At 45.3% G+C, this 22742-nt stretch overlaps 1 protein-coding gene across 3 annotated transcripts; it reads left to right on the top strand.

Moving 5' to 3' along the window:
• Nucleotides 1-4946: 4946 nt before the first annotated feature.
• UPK1B (uroplakin 1B) lies at nt 4947-21671 on the top strand. 3 transcript variants are annotated; one of them, XM_006271528.4, is made up of 8 exons: nt 4947-5053; nt 11910-11997; nt 12850-13050; nt 15043-15117; nt 15795-15917; nt 16530-16709; nt 18995-19078; nt 20093-21671. In XM_006271528.4, the coding sequence occupies exons 2-8, from the start codon at nt 11929-11931 to the stop codon at nt 20141-20143; spliced, it is 783 nt and encodes a 260-aa protein (XP_006271590.1). In that variant the 5' UTR covers nt 4947-5053; nt 11910-11928; the 3' UTR covers nt 20144-21671. The 3 variants fall into 3 exon arrangements, with proteins under 3 accessions (XP_006271590.1, XP_059576460.1, XP_059576459.1); XM_059720477.1 differs by lacking the exon at nt 4947-5053 and adding an exon at nt 6884-6978; XM_059720476.1 differs by lacking the exon at nt 4947-5053 and adding an exon at nt 10401-10614.
• Nucleotides 21672-22742: the final 1071 nt, after the last annotated feature.

A 22742-nucleotide genomic window follows, 5' to 3' on the forward strand; every position in this document is an offset into this window, starting at 1 on the left:
CTGCAGGGCCAGGGCAGAGTTCCAGCCTGTAGCCCTTGGCCAGATTGTGGCTCTGCCCTGGCCCTGGCCCAAACTGCACCCGCTCCAAGATCCCAGCAGCTCTGGAGCAGCCCCCTGCCCTGCGCTTCCAGCACAGCTGGGGCTGGTCTCCGTGGCAATCCCAGCCTTGTGCTATCACAGCGCAGCTATGGCTTGGGTCTTCATAGAGATCAGCCCCAGCCGTGCAACCAGGGGCTGCTGGGAAATGGAATCCGGCTGCCAACCAGATCCCACATTTTGCCCACCCCTGATCTAAGGCAAATGCAATGTATGGAGAAAAATAAAACACAGTGTACCTAGCCAGTGAAGTCTGAGGGCTGGGATTTCTCTCCAAGTGATGTCCCCTTAACATGTGAGATTTTTAACCTGTTTTCTTCCCATGCAAAGCTGAAAGTGTAGTCAACAGCATGGAAATGAGGAGGGCCTTTATCTTCTTTTGACATAGAAGGGATGCAGGTGTAGGAATGACTCATGAGGTCCAGATAGTTTGGCTGGTGCTGTCTGTTCTCCTCGTGTGCAATCTCTCTCTGGATGCTGAATCACTGCTTATCTCATGGCGTGGAAGCAAAGGGAGCAGGAGGGTGTGGAGGAGTTCATCCCTTTGTAGTTCAAAATGCGTAGATTCTGGGGTACTAGCCACAGGGTCGAATGAGGTGTTTATAATCATCCTTTTCTTGCAAGCAACCTCTGATGTCCTTCCAAATGCAAACATTAGAAAGCAAGGAAACGCCATGATCTGGGGCACCCTTTACTTGTAACTAAATGCTCCCACAGGACATTTCCAAGGTCAGTGAATTTTCTTCTGCATCCCCCCAATAAGGAATACATTGTACACACCCCACACCCTGGCATCCCCTCCTCACAGTGTAACACGCAGCCTTAGTTAACAGAGCAGCTTGACATTTTTCCCCCCAAAATTATTTTGACAACAAATGGCTTTAAAAAAAAACATTTCAATTAATTATTAAAGGCTTTTAAATAATTTTTCAAAGCTCTTTATTTTGTTAGATGAAAATCAGAAACAAAAACATTTAGTTAGTTAGTAGTTTTTCAGATATTTTCATTTTTCCTTTTATTTTCCTTTTTCCTCTTTTCTTTTGGCTCAATTCTTCCCTTTGGCTTTCTCCTTTAAAATTGAATATAACCTTGTTTCCCTGTCATTTATAAAACAAAGAAAAACATTTAAAGATGGGAAAAATAAGTCATAAAAATGGAGGGGACCCCACAAAACTGAAAGCACTTGCAACATTTTTCACCTAGTTAATTCTTATTTTTTCAACCACTATTGTTAATTCCAAATTTATATGACCCCCCCCCCCCCCAACACACACATCCTCACCCGGTAAATAACCTGTGTGTTGGGTTGTATCTGGACAGGTGTGTATTCAGGGATTTGTGTGTGTGTGCATTTGTGTACATGCACATGCATGCACTTGCATGCCCATAGACCATGAGTGAATGTGTGGGTCTGCATGTGTGTGTGTGTGTATGAAAGGGTCTGAGCATGTATGTATCCACATTCACATGCTTGTACACGTGTATGAGTCTGCATGTGTGTAGGCCTGGACATGTGTACGTATAGGTCTGCATGTGTGTGCTTGTAGCATGCACCTGGAAATTCATGTACCTATGTGTCTGGATGTATGTCCCTACATCTGGACATGTAAATATGGGTCTGGGCATGCATATAGACTTGTGTATCTAGGTGTGTATTTGTATGCATTCATGTGAACATATGGGCATGTACAGGTCTAGGTCTACAGGTGCATAAGTATTTGCTTGTAAGCACAGACTTACCTTATGCAAGTACATGCCTCTGCATGCATGTGCACTCAAGCAAACACTGAGCTTTCCTTTAAAAAAATATATTCTGCCGCCCTCTTTTCTGACACCAGCATTCTCTCCTAATCTGATCAATGGGCCTGCTGAGCCAGTTCAGCAGAAAGCTTTCTCTATCTTAGGCAAACCACTGCGACAGCAAAGGAGCGAATGCCATCCACCCCACCCTTCCGCACCCTTTTCTACCCCAGGAAATGTCTGCCTGACACTTTGTGAATGGAATAGGATTATACCAACTGCAAGAAGGTGCTTTCTTGAAAGCCTCTCTTCCTGCTGGTGACTAGCTGGTTAAGCCCAGGTACTCCAAAAAACTGACCTCTCCACCTTTTTTCTTTGACAGGCTCTTTCCTCACCTGCTTTTCTCAGATAGACTTCCAATGTACAGTGCCTTATTCTGGAAAGAGATGGAGTTTCCATTTCTCACCCTCTTCTCTCCTGCATCCCCTCTTGGGCTATAGCAAGCCATCTTACCATGGCAGCCAACAGATGGAAGCCCATGTTCAATTGCTGCTGCATACACTGCCTCGTGTGGGGCACTTACAGCTAGGCATCCTTAGTCACCACTAGGCTTCCTCAACAGCCAACTGAGAAGATCACACATAGGCTTTTGGACTAAGTTTAGACAGTCAAAAAGCCCTGGCTGAATCAGTTCAGTCTTTGCAGGTTTGTCTAAGCTGCACAGATTAAATTGAAACAGAAGTGGCAGACATTTACCTTTGATTCAGGAAATGCAGTCACATGCCTGCAGTGGCTCAGGCCAGAAGATGGGGGCACTAGAGTACAGCTCTCTGGCATGCAGCTAGCATGGGCTAAGTGTTTGCTTCCTCTTTCTGCTTCCCGAGGGCTCTGGGATTTGCAGTCCACAATCACAACAGTAGGACTCTACAAGGGTGCTCATCACCTCCTCTTACTGCTTCCAGGTGCCTCTGGGATTTGTAGTCCAGACTTGCAGCCAGCAGTAAATTTGAGTGGGGGAATGGGTGGTTAACCCCTTCCCTGGCCCCAGACCCCAGTTGGGGGTTGACTGAGCTGTATCCCCAGCTAGGCTTGGGCCACCCCTTCTCTGTGGAGCAGACAGTAGAGCCCAGCTCAGGGCTGGAAAGCATGCTGGGAAACTGTGATTTAACTTGAACCAGGAAGGGGTTTGGGACAGAAGTTTCATAAACCAGCTTGACACAAATCAGTTAAGTCTAATTCAGTCTACATTCTAATTAAGTCTACATTCAACCAGGTTTATCTTGAACCAGTTTCAGCCATTTTGAAACTGGTTTATGTTCACTGATCCTCTATTCTGTTACAAGTTTAAACCAGTTTCTGATCACTTAAACCGGTTTATGTGTACGGCCCTTGAAGTCTTCCTCGAAGACTCACACCCACTAGACTTCATGAAACACATTTTCTTTCTAGTACGTTGGAAGAGTGAAATAAGCCAACCTAGCTGGGCTTGGGACAGATCACTGTAGGGAGTGTCAATACCCTCTATAGTGTGATGAATTGTTCTGAGACGGACATAGCCTCACCACTACCCTTAAGATGTTCTCCTACCAGGGAACCTTCCTTTGGTGAGGTGGAGGCTCTGTCTTCTCCAACAGGCACTGGAACCACAACAGGAAATGCCCATCTCACACCATAACACCACAAATGACAAATACTCTTTCCTAAAACCTCCCTTTCCCCAGCCGTCTGCAGCCCAATGTACCCTGTGTGTCACAGAGACAGTTACTCTATGGTACAGTTAGGTCCTCTTCTACTCCTCTTAATGACAACTCAGTGCAAGCTCTTGTGGCAGCAGTAGAAAGGATTCTCCAAACTCAGATGAAACCTAAAATCCTTCCCCAGAATGCAATTGCATTCAATGTAAACTCTAGCATACATTCTCTGGGAGCCCAGCTTTTCTTTGGCACGTTCTCAGCTCTGGTCAGATACCTGAAGGGGTGGTTTCTAGAATACTGGACCTTCCACAATCCTCATTGACTTCCCTAAGGCTCTTTAAGTGGGGCCAGTAAATATTTTTTAATGGGGGTATTACTTCCTGACTTGTAAAAAGGAACTGAAAGGTCAGAGTCTCCTCTTCCCCCAGTGTTGTATCTGTTTGTTTGGTCTTAAAGCATGAAGAAGGTCAGGTCTCATATTCCCAAGAGTTTGCAGTAGACCTGTTGGAGTTATCAATAATGGAGATCACAAATTTTAATTGGGATGGAATGGGGGCAGGGGAAAGAAGTTGAGATACAGCCTTTGTTCCACAAGTTTCTTAGTCTTGTCCCCTCTCAGTTGACCAGTTCTCAGCGCCCGACTGGAAAGACTGACACACCTTTCCACATTGTGATTAGGGCCAAGTGTGCAAAATGAAATGCCTACAGAAGACAGGGTCAATGTGTGAAGTCATAACACTGATACTACTAGTTCTCCTGTCATCCAGGGAGTCTTCAAGAGGAGACTAGACAGTCACCTTTTCGGGGTCAACTGACCCCCCAATTGTCTTTCCTGCTTGGTGCAGGGGACTGGACCCAATGATCTTCCGAGGTCCCTTCCAGCCTTACAATCTATGAATTCTTAGGGGAAATGATACCTGAATGGGGGGACCCAAAAAACAAGCAAGTAAAAAAAATGTAAAACCCCACCCCAAGCAAACTTGCCTCCAGCTTTCTCAATACAACATGAAGAAATGGAGCAGAGAGCTATTAGAATTACTTCCCCTACCTTTTGCAATCCTCACTTAGTGAAGGCCCTTTTCAAAAATCCCTTTCCCCTCTTTTCTAGAACATGCTCTCTGTAGACACAAATACTAATGAAAGTAACAGTTCATCAATACCTATTAGTCATATGTAGGTGCTACTAATTTATCCATCATCTTTAAAGTTCAAAGATCTCTTAGGAGTGAGTCACTTGTTCATTCCTGATAGAACATAAAATAGTAACCCCTCAGTGCTGGCATTTTCAGTACAACAGCATTCCAGCGCAACCTAGCATCACACAGACACTGTGGTCCCATCCCAAGAGAGGAACAGGTTTGGCTAGAAACAGGTCCATTGCATGTGATGTGCACCCCACCAATCACAAACTGCTTTTCTCAAGCTCCTTGGGCCCTTTAAAGATCAGGCTGAGAAAGGAGGGAGTTGCTGTGTTTTACAGGTGTGTGTGGATTTTTGTTGGAGTCAACAGCACAGCAAGGAGGGTGAGTTAATTGCCTTGGTTGCTGTGTTTCCTCTAATGAGGTTTTTGAGCTACAAGTATCTGTTATACAAAGACTGAAGCTTTCATGCTTAATGGTTTATTTTAGTCCTGAAGCACTATTAAGTGAGTAGGAGTTTAGTGACTGTGTGGGGTTAACTGCAGGGGATTATTAAGGATTTCTTTTCTACCTTCAGGCTGCTTCCTTGAGATCATTATTTTAATTTTGCTCCTTGGAGGGATAGTCTTTCTCTCTTTCCTTTGGAAAAAAAAGATGATAAAGAGCTAACTGTGCTGCTAAGCATGTCAGGGGAGGGAGGCAGTGAGTTTTGCAGAGAAAGGGGAGGGGGGGGCAAAGCCTAAAGGGGGGTTGTGGCTCAACTGAGCTAATCAGAGGAAAAATTTTTCTCCCTCTTCCCCTTCTAGCTTTATTTCCTAAATCCCTCATTGTTAGGATGTACTTATTAGGTGTTCCAGCGTTCTCATGAGATTTATTCCACAGCAGTTTCTCTTTTTTTTTTAATAGTGTTCTTTGTATTAAGACCTGTGCTTTGAGGTTGTCTGTCTCCTTGCTGAAATCACAGACTGGCTTTCTTGTACTTCTTCTAAACCTTCCCATGCTGGAATACTGTTAAAACAAGTTGTTTCACCATGGAGCTGGGTGCATTTCAGTTGAGTCAGGGTGGCAGGTTGGGGGATGAAGCTACCGTGTTGGGCATTACTTAAATCAATGACTTTTTCATGATGAAACAATGTTTGTAAATGCACTACTTGGACTGTTCACAGAATTCAATGTGTTAGTCTATGTTTTGGCTTAAAACTTGCATCTCTCTCTAGCTCTAGTTACCTTACATATTTTTAGTAGAAACTGCTTCTCTATTTCCTTCCTCAAGGCTTCTGTTTTCCACTAACTCTTAACTCCCAGTCCCCTTTAATGAAAAATGCATATTTCAAGCTATTGAGAGCCCTGACCTGTTGGGGCTAAGGCTTAGCTACTCAGCCTGGGAGCCCTCTCATTGACCAGAGGGAGAAGTCAGCAACTCCCCATGGCTATTACCTTGGGTGAGAGTATGAAGAGCCACACCTTAGTGTTTGTTCCACATGACTGGCTTTTTTTTTTTCTCTCTCACCCCACTTAAGCACTGTGTTTTTTCCAGTGCTTGAAGGGACATGTTTAGTGATCTGGGCTCAGCTCACCAGAGATGGTGAGGAAGGTGCGTCTCTTGCCACATCAAAATGAATGGGGCTAAGGGCAAGTTAGCATAGGGTGGGTGAGCTGCAACCTTTCCACTGCTGTGAGGCTTGGCTTCGTTAGTTATGCCTGACTGATTCTTAAGGCAACTGCTGAAGCATCTGGAATCCATGCCTGGGGTTTGAATGAGCAATAAGATAAGTGGCTCCCTTGTCTCCCACCACTTACCCCATACAGTAAGAATGCAGTGCCTGTACAGTAACACTGAAGGGAGTGCTTAATAAGTTCAGCAGCTGCTATGAAGGCATACCAGTATAATGGCTTAATTGAGGGTGAAAGTGGATGAGGTGCATCTTCCCTCTACACCCCCCACCCCCCCTTGATTGGCTGTGCTTGCAGAATGCAAGACAGCAGAGTTTCTTAAAAGATAAGGTTCATTGCCTACAGGTTCCTCCTCAAAGGCACCTGTGACAGTCTTGATACTTAGTGGGTCACCTGGGTCCTGTCTCTCTGGGAGAGTTGAATACATTGCTATCTAGATCACTGCCCAAACTGAGTGGGGATGGCTTAATTTGTCAGCCTTCCACATGGGTGGCAAATGTAGGTTGGAGAAAGTCTAGAGGACAGAAACCAGAAGAAGAAGCTGATGAAACAGGACCTAGGAGAACAGCTGAAAGAACTGACCTTTGTCTCTCTAGAAAAGAAAAGACCTGGGGACAGGCAGGACGGAAGAAGAGGTAAATGTCTTCCAGTATGTAAATGAGTCATGAGGAGAATGGCCAATAGACTTATCCCTTGTGGATATGGAGAGCAAGAAGAAAATATTTTAATTTGTAGCAAAAATAATCTAGGTTAAATATCAGAATAACAGAACAGTGGATCAGGCTCTCTAGAAAGTGGTAGAATAGTCTTAACAGGATGCTTTTAAGAACAGGTTGGACAAAGGTTGATCAGGAAAAGTTGATCTGATCCCGTGACAGGCTACAGGAATATAAAAAGAACAGACCCATCCCTAAGTTGCTGATAGGCAGGTTTGGGGCAGTGGCATTTCACTTTCAGTAGCCTGAAAGGCTGATATGGTCTTGCCTGCTCTCTTGAAAGGAGATTGGCTGCAATCTGGGTTGTGGCCAGATGTCTTCAGGTGGGGGGAGTACAGTATAGTGAGTTGTGTGGCAGCAGTGAAGAACTAGTCTGAGCTGTGCATTTGGCTCTAAACTGTGGAGGGATCCCTAAAATAGGCAAACCCTAGGGTGCCTGTAGCTGTGCTGTGGAGCAGACTCAATTAACTGAGTCTGCTGGAGAATGGTAATTACTGTTCCAGGCAGCCTCCACATCTCATGTATGCTGCAAGCACCCCTACCACCATTTTGAATTAAAGCTTATTGAATGAGCTTTAGTTCAAGCATTCCCACCACTGTTGAAGTTCAGCAGTGCTAATACATGAGATGCTGTGGTGCTATAATTAAAGCAGCTCTAATTAAAGCACCCCTTTTCCCCCCAACCCCAGAGTACATGTGAAAGTGCCTGTAGGGTCCAGCAGGAGTGTCTCATAACAGGGATGGTGTTTGCCTTAACTAAGAGCTTGATTCCATTCAAACTAAGGGCCTAGATTTCCCTGGAGGTTGAGGCAACCCAGCTGTTGGCCTTCCTGCTCTTTCAGGTAGGACTTGCACATGAAATCTACAAGTTGTCATTTGCCTTCTGTCCTACCAAAAGCTCCACTTCTCCACCCCCACCCCCTGTTCAAAGAGGTATTAAGTTAGACTGAAGACCTGTCCAAACTACCGATGTATGGAAAATTTAACAAGAGGCCTCCAACCATCCAGCTTATCCTCTACCCTGCACTATGCTGCCTCCACGTAACTGTAGTCCAGGGTCTCCTAGTAAAGGTCTCTTCTCTGTGCCTACTTAATTTTTTCTTGCCTTCAATTTCCTTTAGAACATTTTTCCTAGTAAAGAATGGAGAGCTGGCCCATTATATCATGCCTGCTTTGCTACAGCTTTGATATACTCCATCTGTTCAATCTTCATCCTGTCCTGAATACAGCCCTTTGAAAAGCTGACCCTTCTTCCACATGAAAATCCCTGCTTTACTCTCATAGGCTTGTGTGTACAATATTTGCAGGTTAGGGGCAAGCAGGATCTGCCTAGTCACGAAGGCATCTTTACACAAACAGGAGGGGTGCATTTTTTAAAATTGAAGCGGCTCCAAGAGCTGCTCCAATTAAAGTGCTTGCAGTGTCACATGTATTCAATGTCTCAGTGCTTTAAAATGGTGGCAGTGGTGCTTTTAACTAAAGCTCCTTTGACAGACTTTGGTTAAAGCACCCCTGCCACCATTTTGAAGTGCAGGGACACTGAATACACCTGTTATGGAGGCTGCTGGAGCATGTTAATTAACATGCTCCAGCAGACACAGTTAAACAGGTCTGTTTCCACACATGCCAATTGACACGTGGGAGCAGGTATCCAGCATGTGTATAGGTATTACTGGCAGTATTTCCAGCATTTACCAAATAAATTTAGTTAACTAGAGAGGATGCAGGAGATTTCGTAAGTGAAATTCCCTAAATAACTGCCTAGCTTCATATGTTTGGGCTGGGGCCCTGCTTGATCCAGACATGGCATCTTTTGATCCTGTACCTTCTCTGTAAAGCATAAAGAGCTTAGGTCAGGCACTAATGGAGATGATTTATTTCCTTTCCACTCTGTCTCCCAATCTGTTATTAGCCAAGGAAATGTTGCACAAGGCTTTGGAATTAAGTGTGCGAATTTCAGAGTCCTAAAGTGCTACCACCAGATGACAGCCTTAACAGTAGCCACAGGACTGTAGAAACTTGTCCAACATCAGCTTGGCAGGTTCTGCAGCACTGCTGTGGTAGGGGTCCTGATACAGTCTGGATGAGATGATGGTAAAATGCTTGAGGTCTCTCTTTGTTAACACTTTGGCTTCTGCAGTAGTATGGTGTTCTGGCTATGTCTGCATTTGTTGTGCAAGCACAGCAGCTGCTGTAGAGAGGGCAGAAATTGGTAGATCTAGTTACTAGGCCTGTGTGAATAGGGAACTATTCGATTTGGATGCCAGAGATTTGATTTGGATATCCGAATCGTTTTTCCGATTCTATTCGGCCGAATCTTCAGAAGATTCAGAGCTGGTTCGGCCACAGAGTATAATGGGGAATCAATTAAATATCTATAACTTTGTTGTCTTTTGGCTAATTTCAGATTAAACTTGCAGAGGTGATAGGCACTGCTGAAAGCATGATACATGCCACGTTTCAAGATGATAGGTGCAGGGGTTTCTGGGAAACTCCACCTCAAAGTCCTGAAAGCAAAACTCATGGGGGGGAGGGGGGTGAAGGCACAGGGGGATGAAAACTGCTGGGATGGTAGTCCCTGCTGAGGCCACAGAGCCTGCCAAGTTTCAAGGAGATAGATGCAGGGGTTTGTGGGAAACTGTACCTCAAGCTGCGGACAAGCAAAACTCGTAACATGGGTGACACTGTGTGTTAAGGTGCAGCAGGGTGAAAGCTGCAGGCATGCTAGCCCCTGATGAGGCCATGAAGCCTGCTAGCTGTTGAGGAGATCAGTGTAGGGGGGTTCTGGAGCCCTGCACCCCTAGCTGCTGTCAGGCAAAACTCACGACATGGGTGCTTGTGTAAGGATTTGGGGTGCAGTTTCCCACAAACCCCTGCACCTATCACCTTGAAACTTGGTACATGTCATGCACTCAGCAGAGGCTACCACTCCTGCAAGTTTCAGCTGAATCAGCCAACAGACAACAAAGTTACAGATATTTAATTGATTTTTTTTTTTTTTTTTTTTCCCCCCATTATACCCTATGGCCGAATTGCTGAATCTTTTCCAAATTGATTTGGAAAGCCTAAAGCTTCCCGCATCTGAATCGTGATCTGAAGCTTTGCACAGCCTTACCAGTTACTCTCTATCCCTGATGTCTTTCTGTGTTCTGTTGTCCAGAAAACTTCCTGTGACTTCCTGGCAGCCACACTGAGGACATCTGTGGAGAAGAGGATAACCTTATATCTCTCTTAATAGTGGACATCATGGCCTTGTCTGTACTAATGCTTCTAAAACTTCCCAGGATGGTTTCCTGAAGTGAGGAAGCCTGAGAACGTGACAGCTCTCATAATTTCTCTAGGAGAGGAGGGATTGAGTCACCTTCTCTTGTTTGCACCCTGGATCAGCTGTAGCTCCATAAAACCATAGTGGTTTTTCTGTTCTTCCCTGTCCACCCCTGCTCCCTGACGGAAGGACTCTATATGGGACTCTTGGCTGGATTCCTCCAGAGAGGTTGGCCCTGTGGCCATTGCCTCTGGAGAGCACGCATTCCATGAGGAGTACCGGGCCCTAGGGTGAGGACACAGTCATGAGAAGCATGGCTGGAATGCTACCCAGCTTGTTTTCCTTGTCCCATCCGTAGCTGGCTTGGCATCTCCATGCTTGAACACCTATCCTGTTTCAGGTGACTACATGGCTTCACATTGGGAACTGAAGCTGACCTCTAGCTAGGAGAACATTTGGGGTGGAAATGGACCTCAAGTGGGGTGGCTCAAAGCAAAAGCAAATGGTCATCCATACCCTTTGTCACCACAATATGTGGTTATGCCAAAAAGTAATAATAATTTGTGCTGCTTTATTGTGGTAGACATCCACTCATTTTATGGCAGGAGACCAAAGGGAGCTTGGAGCTCCCTATGCTCTGCAGCTACCCCAGGCAGGTGCTCCAGGGACTTGAGGAGCTGATTTCTGTGCACTCTGGGAATTCCTGGATCAGCAAGCCTTGGGAGCTCCTGCCTGCTTACCAAGATACACTCCTGGGGTGTGCCACAGTAAGCGGGGAGAAGTCGGGCTTTCCATGCTTACAGCCTTTAGGGTCTCCAAAACAGGCAATTCCAGAGACCATGGCAGCCACATCTCTGTATACATAGTTGGAGAAAGGCTCATAGTGGTAGAGATGGGGATGAGTTGCCAAGAGAGACATCACAAGGATGTATATGGTAACTATGAACTAAAGCCCAGAGATTTCTGCTTTGAACAAAGTTTTATGGAAGGGGAATGGGGACGGGTGATGGAATATAGTGGGTTACTATGAAATTGAAGCTAGTGTAATGCAGTTGGGAAGAAGGAAAATGGGTTACAGACTGAACAGCATGATCTAAGGGCGCACTGCTTCCAAGCAGAAGGGCAAGGTATGTCCAACACAGGCATTGCTATTCTGGTTTACACATGTACGCCAGCCACTGGTGTAGCTGTGCTGGTGTCAGCAGCCCTTCTGCAAGGGGAATTATGTTGCTGGTACCTTGTTAATGATGGAAATCTCATTCTAAATTAGGCTCAAGCCACCAGCAACCTACAAAATGCTGGTGAACTCCCTGTGAGCTGGGGATAAGAAGCTTGGATTGCTCTGCCACTTGCTGCTGTTAGTCTAGGTAAACATTTAGTTGGACCCAATATGGAAGGGTTGCATTATATAGTTTTATTTAGTCTGCTGCCTAAATACTTCCTATAACTCCAAGGCAGGGCAAGGAAGTAAGTGGAAGTTGATGGCATCCTGGCTGGTTCTCCTTGATAATCTCCCTGGATAATTTCTTTTTCTAGTCTAAACCTGTTGGACTTGTTCTGAATGCTATTATTTTTCCCCCTCCAGGTTGCATGAAGTGTTGAAGATGGCAAAAGGCGATAATGGTGTGCGCTGTTTTCAAGGTCTGCTAGTTCTAGGCAACGTGATTATTGGGGTAAGTGGCTCAGGGCTGTAAGGGACAGTGATGATGTTTGAGGGTTCTCCAGAGCAGTTCCTCTTTTTACAAGGCAAATCCCAGCAATGGACTCATTCTTTATATGAACCTTGTAATGTAAGAAGGATAAATGTAACACTACATCAGAGAAACCTGAACAGACCATGTGAGCAAATGGTTTCAGATGGATATTTCGTAGAAGAGAGGATAATATGACCTGTGGAGGAAGCAAAGGCTCAAGTACCTTGTCTAGTAGAATAGGCTTAAACATGTATTCTGTTTAAGCCTGATCCCTTTGCTTTCCCAGACAGATGCCTTCCCTTAAAAGGGAAAAAAAAAATCATCAATGTAACTGTTCCAATCCAAAATGCACACTCAGTGTCCAAAGACTTGTGGGAACAGGGGTCTGGGATAGGAGAGCACTTCTGGCATGTTTCCATTGCAGCTGTAGGGCTGTCCACCTGGAATCTACTAAGCAAGCCCTACACATCTGTTCGCGCACACGTTCTAAACCTGGAAGTTTGCTGGTGAGGTCACTGCAAGGAGAGAATGTCCACTCGAGACTGGGTCTCTAAGGTGCTTGCAAGTAGTCCCTGGGGATGACTTCAGAGCTTCCAGTATACCAAGTTGAATATCTGTGGGAGCAGAGGGGAAGGAGAAGGCTGAGCTTCCTTGGGGCCATGCTGGTAGACATGCAGCTGGAATAATATAGACCTGTCTCTAAGTCCACTATGATAAAACCTGTGCTCATAAGAGGCGGGGATTGAAAAAGGCTCTCCTTGTAAGTGGTTGTGGTATGGCTTCTGAGCTGGTCTGGCCTGAACTAATGGGATTCTGATTTCTGGTTCTCAGTTGTGTGGCATTGCACTGACAGCAGAGTGCATCTTCTTTGTGTCGGATCAGCAGACTCTGTACCCTCTGTTGGAAGCCACAAACAATGATGACATCTATGGTGCTGCCTGGATTGGCATATTTGTTGGCTTTGCTCTCTTCAATCTGGCTGTTCTTGGTATCGTTGGAGTCATTAAGTCAAATAGGGCAATGCTACTGGCGGTAAGTGGTGTGATATGGTGTTCTCTAAATCTTCTCTCTGCTAGCCTGAGCCTACAGTAAGACCTTCCTATATGTGCATGCATTTAGCAAACAAAGCTAGATTGAGATAGTTTGGTTGGGGAGGAATCTTTCATTTTTATTTTTTTTATTTTTTTTTGTTCCCCTTCTTTCTTTTTTGGTAAGTATTCTAATAACCTTTTAAAAGGTTTTGTTCTTTTGTTGCTCTCCTGTCCTATCAGGGGTTTTTTTCCTCTTATTGTGAGCTGCTGAGTCTTCACTGGGAAGGATGACATTAGTTGAATGGATGAATAAAAAGCAATTAAAGGCCTGGCCTTCAGTCACTGATAGCCTTGACAATTATAACTCAAAGGCTACCCCTTCCTGGGGCTGTTAGCAATCCTAGGCTGTGAGAGGGAAGAAAGGAATCCCTACCAGGAGATGGGAGGCAAGTGAGAGACTCATCTGCCAACAAGTGGCACACTTCTACATTTGGTTCTTGGTCAGGGGTTCCATGATGGATTCCATGGCACCAAATCCACAATCTACCAAAAGGGCAAAAGAGGGAAACTTATTATGACTGTGGTGTTGAAGATGGGGAGGTGCTCACATCCAAAGGGACTCCCCACTTCTCCCCTACCTTAGCTTTACTGGAGTTAGATGAAGATCTGGTGGGTGGGACAACCTTCCTCCACCTCTAGGCACTGCATGCAAAATCCTGTGGCAGCTTTGCAGCTGTCTGGACCATGTTCTTGGACAGTGGGGTTGCCCCTTGTTCCTTAATTTCTGGTATGCCAGCATGTTGCCAGATGTGGTGCAAATGCTTCACGTGGTCCTAGAGAAATAGAATTGACATGGCACGGTCATTTAGTGTAAACTCCTAGTAAGTGCTCATGTCCTTAATTTCCATTGGATGTCATAAGATAATGACCCGGTTCCTTTATAGCAGCTAGTCAATATGACTTTAAAGGAACCTTTTCCCAACCAGAGGCTTTGGAGGGCAGGTGCTTTGGAGCTATTGGACTAGCCATGGACTAGTATTCTCGGGTAGTGCTTATCAGATTATTAATCAATGGGACCTTTGAACAAATTTGTTCAAAAGCTGAACAGAGAGGAAAAAAGTGGAGCTGGACTGCCCTCCCTCAGTGCAGATACAGAGGCTCTGGCAAACCCCTCCAAGAAAGGATCATTTCCTATTCCAGGACAATGGTGAATCACTAATGCCATGGTGAGATTACCCAAAGGGGTGAGATCCCTTTTGGAATGCTGTGTGCAGATTTGGTCACCCATGTTTGAAGAGAAGGAAACAGAAGAGGTTGCTAGGATGATTGGGGGATGATGAGCTTATCTAAGAGGAGGCTAAAGCAGTACTTGATTAGTGTGGCAAACTCATGGGCTAGAAGGGGATCTGATTGCTGTCTTGGGGGTAAACACCAGAAAAGAGAATGAGTTCTGTCCTCCAGCCTAAGGCTGGCACAAGAACAAAAGGGCCATCAATGAACTGAAAACCCCTAATCTTCAGAGTGGTGGTCATTAAAAGGTTGTCCCAAACAGAGTCCTAGTTGCTTAGAATTAGAAGCCTATTTGATACCCTGGTTAAGGCCCACCAGTTTCTGCATCCAGTGGCACATAAGGGAGTCCTGTGGCCAGCATCAGGTCCTGCCTTTTGAGTGTCCAGCTTAAATGACCTGAGCCCTGTTTTCAGGTGGGTCAGCTTAGGTAACCTTTGGTAGGAGCATGGAGTAAAGTTTCAACTGCCACCTCTAGAACTGTAGCAGGATGTCCTGATACTGTTGCCCCCCCCCCCCCCCCCCCCCCCCCCCCCGGCGTTCCTCCTGAAACTGGAGTCATAAGGACAGAACCTTCTCTTATTGAGCTTGGGATATTCAGCAGGGGATTGGACTTGGCCCTGGGGGAGTCTGCCAATCCCTTGACTTGCTTCCTAGTAACTTGGGTCTGAGAGATAACAGTACCTTCTACTCTTGGTGTCTCCAGTATATCATCCTGATGTTGATCACATATGCCTTTGAGACGGCCTCTTGCATCACAGCAGCAACTCATCGAGACTTTGTGAGTATCTGTTTCCCCATGCATACTTTTGCTAGAGAGTGCAAGTTGAAAGGGGTGGAGGGGTAGCGTTAACAGCTTCTGGTACTTCTGTACATGTTCCAGGCAGAAGAAAAGGAAACCCGAGGAGGGCTAGTTACTTTAGTAAGGGCTGAACCAATGGAAGGATGGTACAGTCTCTAGAGTGTTTATACCATCCCTCCAATCCAGGAAATGAGGTGCTCTATTCATGCATGTTCGGATCAAATGCTAATGGAGCCTTTCATATGACATTTTTCAGACACAGATTGACAGTGCTGTTGTAGAGGGCAGAGGGAAGACATGACTTGATGTGGGTGGGGGGTGGATAAAACTGGGTTCTCACAATGGATGGCAGGGGAAAAGACTGCCTATGTTAACTTCTACATTGGAATTAATCACAACAAATTATCTGTCTGTGCCTTCTCTCAAGAAATTTCTCTTGACAGCATTCAAAAGCTAGACTTCAAGATCTGTCGAGGTTATGCCAGATTTATTTAACTTTATTTTGTGTTTTAAATCCAATCTAATGCTAGAAGTTAGAAAGACTTGTTGGGCCCCAAACATTGTGTGGCTTGCTTCCAATGGGGAAGACCCCCCACCCCTTTTTTTTTCTGAACCTCCTAATAAGGTGTATGCACCCTGCCCTGTTTATATTATAGTTCACTCGCAATCTCTTCCTGAAGCAAATGCTGGAGAAGTATCAGAACCCAGAGCCACTCAACAATGATGACAAGTGGATGAGTGAAGGGGTCACCAGGACATGGGACCGCCTCATGCTTCAGGTAATTAAAAAAAAAAAAAAAACAAATAAAAACAGCTCACAATGAAAGACCGTATCCAAGCTCCTCGTGTCTCTAGAATTTCACACCTACCCCCTAGACCAGTGATTTGATTTAATTTTTTTTTTCCAGCCTGTGTTCTGCAGACCTCTAGAGTTCCACAGACTATATGTAAGGGCTCCACAAAAGATGACTATGATCAATCAAGTGTGTGAATACCCACACTTGCAATTCAGAGGGGTCCACACCTCCATTTGAATTTTTTTAGGAGTCTGCAAATGAGAAAAGGCTTAGGGCTGTGGCTTTTAACCTTTCAGTAACATTAGGTCAGTAGGAACTGAAATTGGATCGGTCTCAAATGAAGTCTTTTCTCATCCCTCCAGCCTTTCAATCTTGCTGGTCCCCAAGATAATGCTTTTAGTATCTCCAGTACTGGCCAGTGCTCTGCATTCCCACACCCACAAATGCATTTATCACCTGTGATGTGAGCTAGTACCCATAGGATGGCATCAATTTTGTGGAATATTGGGAGTGGGTCCCAGATCCTGTATAATACCACAGCCTTATCTTTACAAAGAACTTCTCTCTCTCTCTCTCTCTCTCTCTCAAATCCAGCATGAGTGCTGTGGTGTGAATGGCCCGTCTGACTGGCAGAACTACATGTCCAAGTTCAGAAACATTAACAGTGATTCAGAATTCCCTTGGCCACGCCAGTGTTGTGTCATGAATGTTCAAGGGATACCTGTCAATTTGGATGGCTGCAAACTAGGAGTCTCTGGCTACTACAATGATAAGGTAGGAATCCCTCTGCATATCTGATGTTCAATAATTGGTTATCTTGCTGGAGTGAAATTGCATTAATCAGTGATATGCTGGGAAGAGGATGATGGTTGCAACAGTGCAATTCAGTTCAATGGGAGCTGGAAGCCCAGACCTCCAGACTGAGAACCTTTTGAGAACTAGCTATCCTACCTTCTCAAAGAAAGATAAGCATTCAGAATTTCTCCATATTACCATGCCCAGAATAGAGGCATGGGGCATTCCTGGTAGAGTGGTGGAACATAGTGGATGGATGCTGTCTGAATGGAACTGGTAGGCAATGGTTCCAGACATAGTTCAGTCCAGCTCCATGGTGCTCAGTGGGCATTACATTTGAAGGATGGCTGGTGTTCTAACAAGATAGTGACACCCTGATAGAGGCTGTGGCAGAAAACGGGGTGTTTTCTCACAGAATCATAGAATATTAAGGTTGGAAGGGAACTTGGGAGGTCATCTACTCCAACCCCCTGCTCAAAGCAGGACCAGCCCCAACTAGATTGTTACAGCCAAGGCTTTGTCACGCTGGGGAAAAAGATGGAGATTCCACCGCCTCTCTAGGTAACCTATTCCAGTGCTTTGCCACCCTTCTAGTGAACAAGTTTTTCCTAATATACAACCTAAGCCTCCCTTGCTGCAACTTGAGACCACTGCTTCTTATTCTGTCATCTGCCACCACTGAAAATAGTCCAGCTCCATCCTCTTTGGAATCAACCTTCAGGGAGTTGAATAATGCTATTAAATCCCCCCTCAGTCTTCTCTTCTGCAGACTAAATAAGCCCAGTTCATAAACTGAGCTATCCTAACACCTCTCACTGATAACTCTGATATATAATGGGCAGTGGGGCAACTTCAAATGTCTGTTTTGCTAAGCTCTTTTGTGGACTTGGCAAAATCAGTTCTAATGTGGCAGCCTAGTCACAGAACATGGATCTTCCCTTCAGCCAGTCTGTCTGGAGGAGTTTGAAATGACCAGGCTAGTGTGCAGCCTCCAAAAAACTGGCCTTTGTGTGGCTACTAGGAAGAAGTGGTGGGGGGGGAAGATTCTTCAGGCTTCTGCAACACTTGCCAGGAATGGTACGAGTTTGAGATGGGTTTCCTTCTAGAAAGAGATCCACAGTATGAATTTGGATGTTTTTGCCAGCTCCTAAGTAGGAGTCCTGGGTGACAGGGGTGACATGTAGGGAGTGCACGTGGCAGTGCATCCCCTGCAAAAAGGTGCCACCAACACTGCCGGCGGCACTTGTGGGCAGTTGCCGCTCACCACCCTGGCACTGGCACCACCAGTGGTGTCTGCAGGTGGTCCCTGATTGCCCCTGGCCACCACTGCCAGTGGCACCTGCAGGTGGCTGCTGACCCATGGTCGGCACTTGCCACCACCAACAGTGCTGGTAGTGTCCGCAGGAGCTCCCCGCTTCCCGCCGCCAAGCTCCAGCCACCACTGTGCTCCCATTGCCAGCGGCACAGCTATGCCCCCCCCCACCTCCCCCCAGCTGCTTGAGGCACGTGCCATTCATGTTGGGTGGAGGTGGCTCTGAAAGCTGTTTTCTAGTTCAAAGCTTGGTCCTGGGATATGACTGTAAATTGCATTTGACTGGATAGCCTGGTGGCAACACGGTGGAGCTACTAGTGGCAGGGTAGCTCCTATAAAATACTGCGATGTTGCAATCTCCAGAGTAAGGGGAGTATAGGGTGCCTCAAAACCCTAGTCCCCACTGCCTTGTGGGTACTTCTGGGTTGGAGAGGCTAAGGGACAGCATCCTGACAAATGCACCTTCACTGAGGTGTTAGGCAGTCAGCAGCAGTTCTTGTCTGAGCTCTGGCAGAAGCTACAGCCATCAAGGCACTGAATATCTAGATTTGGTCTGGCCTTTGGATTTTGTCTCAATGGTCTAAATGGGCATGATAGGTCTTTCACAGCTTCCATGCCTCCATATTCTTGCCTAGGCGTACACGTCTAAAGTTTTGGTGTGATGGTTGCAGGACTCTATACAAGCAAATTCATCAGACACCTGACTAGACCTCTTATGTGTACACCATGATTCAGATGATCAATGGTTGCCTATTAGTTCAAAACTGAACATCTTGACAGATGGCTGTGATTCAGGGGCATGTTCTATTTGCTTGTAAATGCCTTGACACCTACCTACCTTAACGTGTAGATGGTCCCTGGAAAGGGGATCCTGCTGCTGCTTTCCGAAATATCTGAGCTTGCATATGACTGGTACAAGCTCTAACTCCCCTCTTGCCTGTGATTCCCACAGGGTTGTTACGAGCTTATCGCTGGACCAATGGACAGACATGCCTGGGGTGTAGCTTGGTTTGGCTTTGCCATTCTCTGCTGGACTGTGAGTACTAAATCTGCTATATATTTTTTTTTTCTTTCTTCACTATTCACCCAGCATAAGGGTGAAGAGTTTAGCGTGGGTGAAAGGGCTGCCACCTAGAGAACAATTCTTTCAACCTTGGAATCCTTCCAAGTGGATGACAATGGGAATGTGCAGGGAGGGCCTTTTTTGAAGGGCGGTTTTCAGACAAAGCTGCTCTTCAGGCCTGTGTTCCAAAAATAGCCCCACTTCAAGCCTATCCACTGTGTAAAGAGGGTCAGTGGTATTTAGGGTTAATAGCAGAGATGTCCAGTCTTTGAGCATAACCTGCTGAAACTGAAGGACCTCTGCTAAGGCAGGTAAGCTATGCTGTGCATAAGTTTTTAGCAAGGGGTTGATTACACAGCCCATGAAGTGAAACTACTTGCATGAACAACTTGGCTCCATTATCCCATGTGCAACTAGATGGGAAGGGATGCCACGAGCATATCTGTTTTAATGCAGATGTTCACTTAAGTGGCTGTCACTTCATAATGGCCTCCCAAACATGTTTTTTGAAGGGGCTGAGGTCTCTCTTGTAGAGAAGCATCTATTTTCCTTTGTTGGACACCTCCAGTACAGGGGTACTATGTGACAGCTTCCAGCTTCAAAGCTCTCTGGGCTGGAGTCATGCAGTAACTGCAGAAACAATGCTATTTGTGTTAGGGAATAGATCATCCTCATATGACCTAGTATCATGGAAAATGGGTCACCAAAAACCTTTACATAATCCATAAAACAAGCATAAGAAATACTTAAACAGCAGATAAATTTTAAACTGGTTTTAAAACTTTCCAGAAAAACCACTGGAACCAAATTAACTTGTCTGCTTTAACTTCTGCATCAAATAGTTAAATTCCTCCGTACAGACTTTCAGATCCCTGTAGTTCCTTGGAGCTGATTCTGTCACAGGAATCCTTGACCTAATTCAGCAGAAAGCTGACAGTGAAGCAAGCTTTGAGACAGTCCCACTAAACAACTTCTCTTTCCTTTCAGTTCTGGGTTCTTCTCTGTACCATGTTCTACTGGAGCAGAATTGAATATTGAAGGCGCAGCATCTTCCAACAAACTTTCTGAAGTAGTGCATGGAAAAGGCATTAATTTTGATATCTCCATATTCCCTCTGTACTGGGGAGGATTTGAGGCTCTAGGTTACTTTCCCCCTCCATGTACATGCTTCCCCAAACACCTAACAGATGAGTTCAATGAGCTGACACCTCCACAAAAGAAACTCTTCTCCCTAGGCTTTTTTCTAGTTTTGCAGCTTTCATGCCTATGAATGGATACTATTTTTTTCCTCTCCTCCTCCCTCACTGTTCTGAGGCCTTTTTGAAAATGAGGTTACAAGAAATGATCTAATCCTTCTGGTGATGGCTTTAGAAGGGGAATGGCCTATGTATATACTTGCTTCAGAAAACCCTTCTCTCTAAACTAGGACTTTTACGAAAGAACTCTGGAACAAATGAGATGCAAAAGACTCATGTAAGGTACAGGAAAAATACTAGGAATTCCTCTGACCAGTAGATATGGATACTGCTGCCTTTACTCCCTGCAAGAAAGGGGAAATTTAGGCACAACCCTGCCAAAAGGAAAAAAAACCCCCTCTGAATGCATCTTAATTTCCAGGTTTGGTTTGCCAACTTAATTGGAAACATACCTGTGTCAACAGGTAGAAAATGACATCAAAGATGAAAGTTGCTAATCAGTCCATTCCAAAGGTAGTTCTACAAGCTGCAGTATGCTCCCTACATTCAGACCTACTTCTACTCACTAGCTAATTAATGCAAACCTATTTGGTATAGATTAACCACCATTGTAATTCTTCATTTCCTAAGAGTAGGACTCATTCAGGGAACAACAGAAATATTTTTTTGCCTTGATGAAGAAAAATCTTGCACTGAGATGTCAGAGGGGAATATATTGTCCCTCTGCTTTTGCCACTTCCAGCCTACCCCATCTTTCTACCTCTAGCTCTCCTAATTGGGTAGGACATTTAGTGGTAAAGGGAATTAGAAACTCTTTTAGTCATGTTTTATCCATGACTGACTTGCTGCATCCCATTCAGTCCTTGCATTGGCAGATTACAATTCCCACTTAAGTCAGAAAAAGGATTTGTTTACAGTGGTCCTTTTCTGTGCCAGTTGGTTTCTTAGTATCCTGTGACTTAAATTATGCAAAACGTGCTCCTCTACAAAATAATTTTTGAGATGAAACCTATTGCTAAGCATGCTGGGTTAGCTCCTAAGAGCTTGCTAGCTGCCCAGATTTTTGATTTTTTTTTTTTGGGGGGGGGGGGGGGGGGGTCTGTATATTTTCCCCCAAAGCTTTATTAAAAAAACCAAATTGGAAAAATCTCATTGCCAAGGATCTTGAATAAATTCAGGGGTGGAGTGGTGAACACCTGCATGAGACTGTGGACCTGTGTTTGAAAAGTTTGCAACTCCATGCTTGCCTCGCTGTGAGCTGCTGGTGTCTGCATAAGGAGTATAGTACTGTAGAAACACTGGGTATCTGCATTGGAAAGGAGACCTTTCTTTTACTTGTCACAAAAAGGGGTAAAGGACTTGAACATGAATGTATCCTCTCACCTTTGTGGAGTCATCATCAGTGTCCAGCCTGAGGGATGGTATCTTGTGCATGCAGTCCGCTTTGGAAGAGAACAGCGGAACGCTTCCAGCCTTGATGAAGTGGCAGGGGCTTTTTATGCATTCAGACTTTACTGCGTGATCATAAGCACTGTTGGTTCTGAATACTCCTGCAGGTGTTGGCCCAAGCAGATGTGTCGGTGGTTCTCAGATTTTTTTTAAATACATCCTCTAGTGCTGACTACTGCAAGGGACTGCTAAGTGGTCTGGTGCTAGTAAATAGTTGCTTCTGAGCTGATGCTGACCCCTTTCCCTTTGTAAACTCAAACTGTTCTGCCCTGTAGATTTATACCTCCTCCAGGTTTCCATGCTGAGTGCTTGCTTGATCTGACTACCCCAAAAGCTTCTGCAAGCTGATGATATCTAATGGATTGGTACAGCCCTTTCCAGAAGCTGTTTCTCACACTGATGTGCCTGAAGAAGTGGCTTTCAGGATGAAAACCTCTAAAGCAGCATGTGCTGAAATTGCTGGGCTTTGAGAACTGCTGGGTTCCCCTTTTATGATCTCCCATTTTTTTCATAGCTGAAGGTAGGGAGGGATTGTACATATGCATGCTGCTTTCCCACCATCTCTGAAAATGCTTTGATTTAGTACTGACTTTTGCATAGAGATAAATAAGATAGCAGATTCCTCTCCATTGCAGAACAGGGAGTAAGAGCCAGGCTGCTTCTTTCTCAATGTTATCTACCCCAAGCGATCCAAAATCTTCAGATTAGCTTAAACTGATGATCTAAAACACCCCCAAACTTGTGTTCTACTTTGAACTTTTAGGTCAGGGGTTGGCACCCTACAGTCCAAGAGCTGATCCAGCCCATGTTGGTCTTCTGGGGAGGGCAGGGGAGCCTCCTGGAGGTTCCCTGTGCTACCATGGAGAACAGTGGTGGCAGCCAGGGCCAGGTGCTTGCCTAGGGCAGGTCCTTCCTACCCACAGCCAGAAAAATTTGCCTACACTTGCTTTTGTTTTTTTGCCAATTGTAATCTGTTTCCCATTCATGCAGGG

Source organism: Alligator mississippiensis, chromosome 1 (assembly GCF_030867095.1).
Source record: "Alligator mississippiensis isolate rAllMis1 chromosome 1, rAllMis1, whole genome shotgun sequence".
NCBI classification, from domain to species: Eukaryota; Metazoa; Chordata; order Crocodylia; family Alligatoridae; genus Alligator; species Alligator mississippiensis.